At 49.1% G+C, this 13,062-nt stretch overlaps 1 protein-coding gene across 3 annotated transcripts; it reads left to right on the top strand.

Moving 5' to 3' along the window:
* Positions 1–544: 544 nt before the first annotated feature.
* Positions 545–8,788, top strand: PFDN4 (prefoldin subunit 4). 3 transcript variants are annotated; one of them, XM_079784021.1, is made up of 4 exons: positions 545–734; positions 4,796–4,903; positions 5,691–5,831; positions 8,393–8,788. In XM_079784021.1, exons 1-4 carry the CDS (start codon positions 711–713, stop codon positions 8,522–8,524), a joined length of 405 nt encoding a protein of 134 aa, XP_079640147.1. In that variant the 5' UTR covers positions 545–710; the 3' UTR covers positions 8,525–8,788. The 3 variants fall into 3 exon arrangements, with proteins under 3 accessions (XP_079640147.1, XP_079640149.1, XP_079640148.1); XM_079784023.1 differs by lacking the exon at positions 545–734 and adding an exon at positions 741–1,048; XM_079784022.1 differs by lacking the exon at positions 545–734 and adding an exon at positions 4,032–4,664.
* Positions 8,789–13,062: the final 4,274 nt, after the last annotated feature.

The following is a 13,062-nucleotide window of genomic DNA, read 5'->3' as shown; positions in this document are numbered from 1 at the left end:
GTTAAACCACCTTCCCTGTGGCAATTCCCACGCCCACCCCTCGCGGGGATAGTATTTCCCAGTGGTTGTTGGTGAGCTTCCTTTCTCCAGTTGTTTTCATTTGTACCCCAGGCTTCTCTCTTTTGCTGGTCCAAACGGGGATTCTGAGCCCAACAAGGAATTGGAAGGCACCGTGTCAGCGTGTACTGTAACCGCTCAATAACGTTGTTGAACATGTTAGTTAATAGGAGTGCTTCCTCCTTTACACCGTCTGAATTGCCAGGGCACATCGACATCACGTACCATGGCCAAGGCCATTCGTTATTAGCCTTTGGAAAGTAGGTCAGTTTCTCTGTACATTTGTGGGATTGATGAAAAAGAATTTCCCTGCCACCCCCTCCAGACCCCGGCCCGGCCCGGCCCCGCCCCTCTGCGCTGTGCGCTCCCTGCTGGCCGCCGCTGGAGCTGCAGCCGTTCGCCACACCCCCCAGTTTCTGTCGGCTCACAGGGCGGTGCCCGCCCCTTTAATTGGCACGTACCAAGTCCTTCCAGATTCCATTTCCTCCCTGGGTTCTAGGTGTTCGACATCTTCGGTCGAAGATCCAATAGGAGGGAATGTGGAGACGGTGGTGTATTTTGCGGGAGTTTTGGGCTAACAGGGAGTGAGCGGGGGCCGGGAAGGAACGCGCGGGCTCAGCCCTCCCCTCCGCGCGCCGTGGTCCAGTCCCAAGATGGCGGCCACCATGAAGAAGGCGGTGAGTGGGGCGCTCGCGGGCGGATGCTCGGGCGGCGGGCGCTGGGCCGCCGAGGGGCCGGGCGGGCATCTCTGGGGTGCTCATCCCCGAGGCCGGCGTGGGGCCCGGGGCCGAGCGCCCGAACCTGAGGGCGGCCCCGCGGCGAGGCCTGCCCGCACCCGGCGCCCCGAGCTCGGGGGTCCGGCGGCCCTGGCGTGTCGCGGGGCGTGGGAAGCCCAAGGTCCACTGGCCATGACGCCGGGCGCTTTGCCGGGTTATCACGTGTAACCCACACCGTTCACGCGGGTCGGCAGTGCCTGTACCGCCCTTTGCAGGTGAGGAGGCTGCGGCCCAGGTCGGGGAGTCACCTGCCCCAGGTTGCGCCGCTGCGGGGAGCAGAGCGGACCCCGCGCCCTGGGAGGTCCGGCCCCGAGCCCGGGCCCCGCCGCCCCCGCCCCGATGCCCCGGCGGTCACCCTCCCGACGCTCCCCGCACCCTCGCAAGGGCAGGTCCCCCACTTACAGGTGGGGAGCGGAGCCCGAGCCCTTAGGGGCCTGCCGGTGACTCAGCTCGGGAGCTCAGAGCTGGGTTCCAGCGCAGCGTTTACTTGTTTACTTCTTTTTTATTTTCCCAAATCAAACTGAACTCCTCTTTAGGGTCTACAATCCAGTAAGTCTCCCCAGATGCCTAAAGATAGAAGAAAAATAAAATGGGGGGGCGGGCCGAGGAGGTAATAGCAGCTGCAGGTGGTGGAGGCTTCGCGGTCCGGGGCCCCGCACACGTGACGTCCCCTCACTTCCTTCGGGCAGATCCTGTCTTTATCCCGATTTTACCGGGGAGGCACCGAGCGCAGAGGCAAAGCTGGGGTGGAAGTAAACACAGGCCTCGTGGCCGCAGGCCGGGTGTTGAGCCCCGTGGTGCCCGAGGCCAGGCCCTGGCCCGGGGGACTGGCTCTCCTTCCCTGGCGAGGCCCCGAGAGATCTGGCTGCCCTCTCTCTCCGCCCTGTGAGGAGGGTGGTGGCCAGCCGGGATGGAGGGGTGTGGTGCCAGCCTGGGGACCCCGGGCCACCCAGGATGAGTTCCCCTCCATTACCTTCTTACTGAGCACCAAGTGGCTCAGGCGGTCCTCCTGCAAGCCGGGCTCTGTGCGGGCCTCTTCACCTCTGGTTTGTATTTAATGGGCCGGGTGTTAGGTGTGGCCTTGACACCGTGGGAGAGGCTAGTTGGGGTTCACCCCACTTGGCAGGTGTGGAAGCGGAAGTGAAGAGAGGAGTCAATGTGGCGGAACTGGGAGGAGAAGGATTGGAATCCCGGATTTTGCCAAATTTTTGGTCACCAGTATTTTTTCCTTTCTTTCATTCAGCAAGCTTTCTGAGCGTGTCGCGTGGCACAGTCTCGGTTGTATGGGATGGAGATGACAGGTGGTTTAAATTCCTCCGGCCTCCTGGCCTTGTAGACCTCAAGCTCCGGGAGGGACGGCCGTGCGTCCAGGGGTCACACAGGAGTGTCCAGCCCTGATGAGAACTGGAGAGGCCCGTGGGGAGCGAGGCTGTGTGTGATCCGCGGTGTGGGCCGCTGGATTAGGAAGGAGGGGAGGGGGCAGGCATCCCAGGGAGGGAGTTTCTCCTCCAGACCCCGTGCCTGGAATAGAAGGAGGGTCCCAATGGCCAGGGATTGGGCGGAGAGCTTGAACCCGGAGGGTAGGAAAAGGTAGGTGTGGCCAAAACATGGAGGCTTTGCTTCTTCATCGTAGTGAGCCTGCTGGTGGGTGCGACCGCCTCCTGTTGTCCCCGTAGCTGGGAACAGTCCTGGGAGGCCGGCTACACAGACTTCCCCCCTGCCCCTGGAGGAACCCCTAGGCTGACCAGGGTGGGTGCCACCGGGGAGCCCCTTGCGCAGGTTTCAGCCGGCAGCCCCTGGGTTGTAGCGCGCTGCCTCCCGGGGCCCTGGCCCACCCGGGGAGATGTTCCCTGAGAAGATGCCGTCCCCTCCTCTCCGGCTCTGCGTTCTAAGACCACTAGTGGCCACGCCGGGGCTCCAGTCGCACACCTGTGCACCTCCCTCCGCAGGAAGCCGTCTTGACCTTCCTGTTCAAAGAAGCCCCTTCACTCCCTACATCCCCCCAACTTTCACCCCCGTCGCCATCACATGTGTAACTTCCAGCAGAAAACCTTGTGTTTGGCCTTTGCTGTCTCCTCCACCGGACGGAAGCTCAGTGTGCACCAGGGCACGACTGCGCCTCCCCTTCCACTGTGCCTGGCCGGAGGAGACACCAAGCAATGGTTAAGTGAATGTATGCCCGGAAGGTGACTAAAAATGCAGAGCATAGTTGTGTATCAGAGACTTGGTAGATACCTTTAAAAGACGAAAATAGAAGCAGACTGACAGGGGCCATCATTTCCTTCTCCCAGGTGGTTAGAGCAGTGAGAGACCTGCTGGTAACACCCAAGCCCAGCGGGAGGCTGACTGACTGGTTCTGTTTCCTCCCAGAACCCCCCGGGATACTGATTCTCAAGAAAAGGGACATTCGGCTGCAGGGGATTTTGGTTTTCACCTTGCATCTTCTGGGCGTGTTCTTCCTTTGTGGTGATTTTTGGTGAACTTTCAGGAAGTAAAGCACAGGTGGCACTTAGTGGAAGGTGACTCCACCGCAGGCCCTCTGCTAGGTGCCCATGCTGTCACCTCTGAGGTGGGCATAGCTCCCCTGTTTCACTTGAAGGATGGCAAACCGCAGCTGGCTGCAGGGAATTGGGACATTTGCCATGGTTCCTGCTCGCGGGTGTGAATCCACTCTTGTTCCCACCACTCTGCTGCCTCAAATACTACAAAACAACTCCTTCCTCCAGGAATTCTTATGGCTTCGTGAGCGGTAGTAACTACATCTGGCTTGTGTTAAAGCAGGATTCCCTACCTTGTGGGTAGGGGTAGGGCATTTCATTTAAGAATCTTGATGAGAGCTATGAAGACCCCTCCAGATCAGTGCACATCCTACACATGCCATTTTGCATAGTTTCAGGGGGTGAATGGATCCCTCAATGCCCACGGGCCCCCAATTAAGAATTAAGCCCTCCCTGCCAAAATGAATCGGCAGGCAATGTGGCTGTGTTCTAGATCAGTGAGATGAAAACGGAAGCCACGGCTGTTAGGGCAGGGGCGGCTTCTCCCTTTCTGCACACAGCACTCGCTGGGTGGCATGCGGCTTACCCAGGCCCCTGTGCCTCCAGTGCCAGCTTTAGCCCCAACCCCAGTGAGAAAACCACCGTGAATAAGTGCACTCCAGGGCCACGTGTGCGCAGGGCTGCTGTGGGCGGGGCGGGGGGGGGGGGGGGCTCCAAAAGGAAGCGCCTGTTCTGGACAGATGGGAAGCAGGGGCCCAGTTCTCTACAACTTTTCAGAAACGGTGTGCATGTGACTGATGAGCTTGATTCAGGTTCACGTTCGGAAGCCCTGCCCTGAGCCCCAGCTGTGTGTGTGGGAAGCCCGGTCCTGGTGCTTCACGGTGACTGTGCACCTGAAAGGACATAGTCAGGTTCGGGGCTCAGTACTTGAACTCTGCGGGAGAGCAGGACTCTGAATTCTCTGTGCCCTATTCGCTTGGGGAATTGGAGTTACCGTGAAGCAAAATGACTTGAACGCTAGGTTTATCTGCATGAGGACTTGCCTTTGGTTTCTGTGCTGCAGGCCAGTGTTTACCAGCGTCCATGTTCATGAAAATATGTTGGCTATTCAAAGCTATATGTATGGGGATGTAAAGGACATTTTCAAGATGTCCTCTGGGTCTGATGATGGGCCTGGTGTGTGTGAATGAGAGCCTGGGATGGGAGGGCCAACTTTCAGGATCTGCCTTCCTGTTCTGACCACTGAGCTCCATATTGGTGAGACAACAGGGAGCTTCGCCCTCTGGAGAAATCAGAGTGTACGGACCTTATGCCTTTGGTCATGAGAGGCCAGGTGAGGGGTAGGGTGTGGCCACTGAGCCAGGTTATTGGGGTCCTTATTGAAACCAGGTACGCCTTTGTCTTTCCTCCTTTATAACCAAGTGAGGGCAAACTAAGGAGAGTCTGGCATTTAACTTTTTTCAGGCTGCAGAAGACGTCAATGTTACTTTTGAAGATCAACAAAAGATAAACAAATTTGCACGGAATACGAGTAGAATCACAGAGCTGAAGGAAGAAATAGATGTAAAAAAGGTACTGGAGATATGTATCTTATTTAAGAAAAACAAAAGTTCTTTATGCACTAGCTCTTAAAAACTGAATTCAGTAACTTGTGCTTATATCTCTCTGGACTCTGTCGCAGATGACATACTCTACTCTAGTTTAAGAAGAAAAACCTGGTTTAAGGGATGTGAGAAACTTACAGATTGTTGAGAGGTGGGACTCGAGGCTGAGGTTCCAGGAGCAGGTCCCAGAACCATGTCTCAGAGCACTTGGCTGGGATGGAACTGCTGCTGTCCACGGCCAGCTGCCTGCTCCTCAGACCTAGGACACTGCGCTGCCGCCCAGCTGCCCCTGAAATTGGAGGCCTTGTGCCCAGCCGCTGCTCATGCAACTCCTGCATTGAAGTCCAGTTCAAGTGCAGTAGATGGGTGGAATTCAAGTTCTTTGCTTCCTTCCTATCACCAGGCACGGCTGAGAAGTGTAGATTTGTTATTGCCTTTGCTTTACTTCTCCCACAGGAAGGCAGAGCTCACAGTGAGAAACCGTTAAGGTAGATATTTTGAGTGGCCACAGATCCCCGCTGTCCACCGCAGCATGCTTGTAGCAATCTGGAAGTATCTAGAGATCAGCGTGTTAGTGAGCTCTTAAGTGCTTCCTTGTGACGCCTTCTAGAATATAAGGAAGTCTTGTTTTAGTGTGGGAATACCTTTGTGAAGGTCCCTCCGAGAGTTGGTGTCCCCAAATTAAAATGGGCTGCTAGCCTCTATCGGGGAATTTTGAATACATTTTTCATTGCTGTTCCCTTTTGCATTTGCAGAAACAACTCCAAAATTTAGAAGATGCTTGCGAGGACATCATGCTCGCAGATGAAGACTGCTTAATGATACCTTATCAAATTGGTGATGTTTTCATTAGCCATTCTCAAGAAGAAACACAAGAAATGTTAGAAGAAGCAAAGGTATATTGAAGTCTTTCCCTGGGTCATGAAGTCTGACTCTTAAATTGTGATTTGTATCCTTATAAAGAATACTAGAGGCCCGGTGCATGAAAATTCATGCACTGGACTGGGGGGTCCCTCAGCCCAGCCTGCCCCCTCTCACAGTCTGAGAGCCCTCAGGGGTGGGATGCAACCCGGCAATCAGGGGAAGGCGATGCCCCCATCACACCTCGGCTGCTGCCATTGCCGGCAGTGTAAGCCTCGGCTAGCCCTGGTTACTTGAGCCTCAGCCGCCATCTGAGGCTTGCCTGCGCCTCGGGCCGGCCCTTGGTGGCTGGGGGACGGAGGGGACTGGGGGACTCTGGAGGCAGGCCATGCACCTGCTGCCCAGGCGAGGCTGAGGAGACTGGGCGCCACCATCTTGTGGCTGTGGGCGCCACCATCTTTGAGGGCAGGGCAGTCAATTAGCATAGTCCCTCCTTATTGGCTGTGGGTGCCGCCATCTTTGAGGGCAGGGCAGTCAGTTAGCATAGTCCCTCCTTATTGGCTGTGGGTGCCGCCATCTTTGAGGGTGGGGCAGTTAGCATAGTCCCTCCTTATTGGCTGTGGGTGCCGCCATCTTTGAGGGCAGGGCAGTCAGTTAGCATAGTCCCTCCTTATTGGCTGTGGGTGCCGCCATCTTTGAGGGTGGGGCAGTTAGCATAGTCCCTCCTTATTGGCCGTGGGTGCCGCCGTCTTTGAGGGCAGGGCAGTCAATTAGCATAGTCCCTCCTTATTGGCTGTGGGTGCCGCCATCTTTGCGACAGTGTGAGGGTCAATTAGCATATTCCCTCTTTATTAGGTAGGATGTAGGAGTAGGGAAAATAATGGACGCTGGCTGATATTTCCTGGGTCTCATAGTGCTCCCCATGTGCTCCGAATGCTTTGCAAGTGTGAGTTTGTTTCATCCTAACAAGGACTCTGTGAGACAGGTACCATTAGTTCCAGTTAGAGTTGAAGAATAGAGGCTTAGAGAGCTTTTGGTGCTTATTCAAAGTGACACAGGGAATGATCTTGCGATTCCCAAGCCTGCGCTCTGAATTAAATGTGTTTAGGAAGTACAGGATATTACAAAGCAACAGAAAAACCACCCGTAATCCCACTCATTACGCAGAGGTGGTCGTCCATGATGAGCATCTCCATGCCTTTCCCTTAATGTTCTCTTTCTTTTGCTTCACATTTTGGTCAGTTAACATCCCGGGAGTGTTTTCTCCTCCCGTTAATGTTTCTTTATCCAGCAGATACTCCCTGGGAGCCTGCTCTGGGCCAGGAACACGTACGTTAAGCACACCATGTTTGATGACTTTAATGCCATGTTGGTGGACATTGACTCAGCTCACTATCCTCCTAATGTTTCCAGTATTTTCCTGAAGTGATTCTCTAGTGAGCATTTTTATACTTTAATCCTTGCTCACATTTAGGAAATCCTTTAAGGAAATAATCAGTGAAGTGTAATTACTGGGTCAGAGTGTAAGTTCATTGACGTGTTTGAGGCATTTGAGACTTAGCAAATTCGTTTCCAGTTCATGGGTCCTCCAGCTATGCCTGAGAGGGCAGTCATGTTGTGTATGAGAAGCTGACGGCAGTTAAATATTTTCTAATTCTCTTGAAAGTTGCCTAATTAGCTTGAATATTATTTAAAATGTTTGTCTTCCTGCTTTAAATGTCATAAAAGCACAGTTTTTCATGACTTAAATGCACATTTAATACACCTCAGGTAGAACTAACACTCCTGAGTCTTTCCGTGTCGAAACATGGCGTCTCCTGTTATGCTGAAACCTCTTTCATAGGGAAACTGTAATTCTGGGTTTCTGTGTAGCCGTCCTAAAGTACTCTTGCAAATATTTCAAGAGAAGTTTTTGTCACTATTGTGAACATTCCTCCCTCCACCCCAGCCCCACCCCCGCCCCTGCCACACACATATATTGAACCTGTATTTTGCAATTCGTTCATTCATTGTAGAAGAGTTTATGGAGTGTAAACTCTGAATCGGTTTCTGTCACTTCCTGGGTACCGGGACAACAGAACACCCTGGCCCCTGCCCGCATGGAGTACATAATCTGGATGGAAAGGCGCAGAAAATGTCTGCCAGGTTCTGACTATGAACTGTTATTCTTAGTTATTGGTGGGAGCATGAGTTTTCCCTCTAGTTTCATAGTCACCTTATGGGCGGTTGGAGAGGCTCTGGCAGAAGCCATGCCTGTGACGCGCTGTTTAGCAGAAGTGGCCGGCGTGTTTCTGTAGGGTCTTTGTTTATTCAGATATGGTCATTTAGAAGTTAATTTTTTTCAATCTCTTATGTTTTTGAAATCAGCCAAAACTGAAAAAACAAGCTGATTTATCTTATGAGCAAATATAGGTCCTGAATTAAAAATGCCCATTTTCAGACTTTTGGTTGAGATCTAATGATCAGTCTTATATATGTAGCTGCCTGTTGAAGTTTAGAAAGTTCTGACCTAAAAGCGTTCCAAATATTTTTTTCAGCCACAGGTGCTAGAAATCATCCAATTGAAGAGAATTAACTTAAACATTTTTTTTTCCAGAAAAATTTGCAAGAAGAAATTGATGCCTTAGAATCCAGAGTGGAATCCATTCAACGGGTGTTAGCAGATTTGAAAGTTCAGTTATATGCAAAATTTGGGAGCAACATAAACCTTGAAGCTGATGAAAGCTAAACATTTTATATTACCTTTAAAATTTGTTTAATAAACTTGAATATTGTTTAAATGATAATTTTCCTTTTTCAAACGATATGGAAAGCAAAACTTTCTTTTTTAAAAAAGATTTCATTTATTTAATGGAAACTTGCCTATTTTCACATGTCTTGCTTATTTATTTTATATTTTTGAAAGAAGACAGTATTCATCTATGTATTTTGCATAATGATTCTATCAAGTGTAGGGGTTTTATGTCATGTTATTAAACTCAGTTAAGCAATCTTTTATGTTTCTATATTATCATTTAGAACATCTGTTGCAATTTTTATCAGAAAATTTAACAATTGTGACGTGTTGTTTATATGTGTCTATTACACTTGCTTTTTAGAGTTGGCGAAGGAACTCCAGAAAGATCTAATCTTATACCTGTCTACTCACTTCACACCTGAAACTTTGTCATGTACTGAAAAATATGTATATATTTTATTTAAATACATGCAATATATATTATATATAAACATATATATTTCACTTTCCTCTTACATACAAATTTCATGGATCTTTGGAAAAGAGTCAGCTCATGCTGAGACTTGAGCTTCATACAAAAGTAGAACAGAACCACATAAGAATATTCTAGAAACCAAGAGATGTATCAATAGAAATGTTTAGTGTGTTTTAAAAATTGTGTTTCAGACTTTATTTTAGTGCTTTGTAATTAATTGGGGTTTATATTGATGATGATGTAGAAGTTAAGCAGCTGTGTATTTAAAAATAAGGCTTTTTTTTCTTAAATAAAGAGTACATTTATCCCCTACAGCCCCCCAAAAGACATATGTTTTGGGATTTGGAACCTAATGGTATATTAACTTCCCAGCAGATGGCACTGATATATCAGAATACCAGTGGAAGGATCATAATAAAAAAATGAGGATATTTCTAGGATTAAGTGTACGTAATTTTAAGAGGAAATGTCATTTTTTATCCTTCAAGGCTAAGCATTGCATATTGTATTTTTCGATTAAATGTTTAGCAACAGTTCAGGCTTAAAGATAGAATTCTAAAATTCTTCATGACATAAAGGCAACTTTTAAATTGCTACAAAATGTTCCCAAATAGTGATACTCAAATTCTGGAAAATGACGGATATTTTTTCTTGCATCCACTTGGTTAGTGTCAGTTAGAGGCATGAGACTGGGGAGATGTATCAGGCAGGTTGTAGCAGGAAGTGTATCACTTAAGTTAGAATAGTTTCAGGAAATTTGGCCAAGGTTACGAAGGTGGAACGTTCGTTCTGTGCCCTCAGAGGCCCAGGGAGGGAGCAGCCACGCCCTCACCCAGGGAAGGGCTGCCTTCATCCGGGAGGGACACGGACAGCCTGCGACATCCCTGCAGCGAGAGAGCCCGAGACTGGACCCCCTGACCCGTCCCCCTCCAGAACCCAGCTGGCGTCCGCCTGGGCCACATCCAGCCAGAATCCAGATGTAGTCCATAAGAGTCAGTTTTTAGGGCCACAGATGGGTCTGGAGGGGCTGATGGGAGAGCTGACTGAACCCTTTAGAGCCGTGGTCGGCAAACTGTGGCTCGCGAGCCACATGCGGCTCTTTGGCCCCTTGAGTGTGGCTCTTCCACAAAATACCACGGCCTGGGCGAGTCTATTTTGAAGAAGTGGCGTTAGAAGTTTAAGTTTAAAAAACTGGGCTCTCAAAAGAAATTTCAATCATGCTGTTGATATTTGGCTCTGTTGACTAAAGAGTTTGCCCACCACTGCTTTAGAGATTTTACAATGAAGGTGCATATGACTTAGCGTGTCAGAAACAATCATGTAACTGGGATTTTAAATTGTATCAGCATATTAGCAAATAAGGCTGATTAAAAAAAAACATTGGGGGGGGGTGCAATATGTGCATAAGATATTACACATATTGCTTACTTCACACCTTGTTTTTCCTAGTGTACCTGTGAAATTCTAGGATGTCAGAAATATTTGATTCCCGTTTTAAATTTATTTCGGAAGTGCCCCAAAGCCTCTTTTTGTTTTTGTTGGCAAGTTTATTGGGTGGCTGAGGGTGGGTAAACAGTATCTGAAGAGGTCACTAATATCCAACTCCAGCCTGTCGTTGGCACTCGGGTTTATTTTTTATAGGAATCCTGATTTTTATGTACAATCACTATTTTTAGAGAGTAACTTTTTTAAAGCAATTCGAGCTAAACAAAAGGTATTTGTAGAACAGAGTTGACCATGAGGCTGCGGTGTGCAAACTCGGGTGCACAGTTTGCGGCATGACACCCAGACTTTCAGTAGGGAGCAGGTCGCAGACAGTTTGCTCTGCGCTTGGGTGTGAGCGGTGCGTGCTGCTCACTTCCTTTCCACCCCCATCCCCACCCCGCGCCTGTGCAAGCCTCCAGTGCCCTAGTCCACAGCAGGGCTGATTAGGGGAGGGAGGAGAGGACAGCCATTTGGGATAGAGTTTTGACAGCTGGAGGCCAGGGCAGTCTCTGAAGGGCTTTGACTGGAAAGGCGGCACGCATGATTGGAGCAGTATTTTAAGGTAATTTGGCAGTTGGTAGGTGGGTTTTACTGCAGAGAGGTGGAGGTAGGGATACAGATGTCACTGCTTTCCCTGGTCCGCTGGCAGAGAAAGGAAAGGAGGCTGGGACTTGGAAGGTGAATGTTAGGTCTTGACGGGCGAGACGAGGTGAAGGGAGGAGCAGAGGCGGTACACAGCCTTGCAAAACGTGTTCTTTGGTTCTTATAGTTAAAAAAATACATATTTTTAATTTCTTGTTACAATAGAATCAGGCGATCTCACATAAAATTTCAGTTTGGCAACCAGCAGAGGAGGTAGGGAGACCCGTGCGGGAGCAGAACCCTGCAGATACTAGACATGCACAGTTTCCCCAGGACTAAACCCTGAAAAAAGTTTCCCCAATTGGGTGTGATGTTGACGATGTGACAGACATTGCCTTCAACAACTATTTCATAGAAACTGGTGGGTTTTCTTTTTAATTTTTATTGAATTTATTAGGGTGACATTGGTTAATAAAATTGTATGTTTCAGGTGTACAAATCTATGATACATTACCTATATATTGCATCGTGCATTCACTGCCCAAGGTCAAGTGATGAAAACCACTTATCCCGCCTTTATTCTGTTCTACTCCCCCACCTCCTTTCCCTCTGGCAATCACCATACTGTTGTTTGTGTCTATGGTTTTTTTTTTCTTTTTTTTGCTTAATCTCACCCAGCCCCCCAAACTCAATAAGATAACTCAGTCTCTTCTCTGTATCTATCAGCCTGTTTCTATTTTGTTATTTATTTTGTTCACTAGATTACACATATAAGAAATCACATGGTATTTGTCTTTCTCTGACTGGCTTATTTCCCTTTGCATAGTGGAGACTGGGGTTTTAACAAGCCCTCCAGGTGGTTCTGGTTCAGCTAAAGAACTAGACTGACTCAAAGCTCCAGAAGAAAGTCAGAACTGTCATTAACTCTGGAGGGAAGAAGATGTGATGGAGGAGGCAAAGGCAGGTGCGCTATGTACATCCAATACGTGACGTTCAACAAGGGCCCTTTTGGAGTGTGATGTCATGCACAGTAACGTGTTTATACAGCTCTGTCATGGCAGCACAAATGCAAACCTGGCAGACAGTGCCTGTGGTGAGGTGTTACTGACATTTTGCCGCATCACTTTTAACATGTTTGTGTATCATCCTAGTATACACTGAGTGGCCAGATTATTATGACCACCTGATGTTTGTAGGCAAATTAGCCGTACACTGCATCGTATGGGATATGGAAGCCGAAGGCCTGTTCGAACACCTTTGCTGTCTGCAGTTACCAAGATAAAACGTCTCCAATTCGCACAGGAACACGAGGATTGGACAGTCAAGCATTGGAAAAAAGTCATGTGGGCCGATGAATCACGTTTCCAGTTGCATCATGCAGATGGCAGAGTGAGAATTTCGCAGAAACAGCGTGAAAGCTTTCACCCCACATGCATGAGTACAACCCTTCAAGCTGGTGGGGGTAGTGTTATGGTTTGGGGCATGTTTTCCTGGCATGACTTGGGCCCTCTAATTCATGTGGAACAATGTTTGAATAGCACAACATACCTAAATATTGTTACTGATCAAGTTCATCCTATCGTATTGATGGCATATCCCAATGGAGATGGCTTCTTCCAACAAGACAATGCGCCATGCCACGGTGCTCGTATTGTGCAGGAGTGGTTTCAAGAACATGAGGGAGACTTTACCTTGCTTAGGTGGCCCCCACAATCACCAGATCTCAATCCAATTGAGCATTTGTGGGACGAAGTTAAAAGAGCCACCAGGCAGCTGGTTCCACAACCATCAAATCTCACAGAACTGGACAGTGCTATTCATCAGGCATGATATCAGATTCCTCGCGTCACCTTTCAACATCTTGTGGAGTCAATGCCAAGAAGAATCGCCGCAGTATTGAAGGCAAAAGGTGGCCCAACGAAGTACTGATGGGGTGGTCGGGTCACCATGAAGTGCATGGAGCACCTCTAGGTCTCCCTCTCCCCCA

This window comes from Cnephaeus nilssonii (genome assembly GCF_951640355.1).
Source record: "Cnephaeus nilssonii genome assembly, chromosome: 11".
Taxonomy (NCBI): Eukaryota; Metazoa; Chordata; class Mammalia; order Chiroptera; family Vespertilionidae; genus Cnephaeus; species Cnephaeus nilssonii.
Note: the sequence above shows the minus strand (reverse complement) of the source record. Positions and strands in the feature narration are given on the sequence as shown.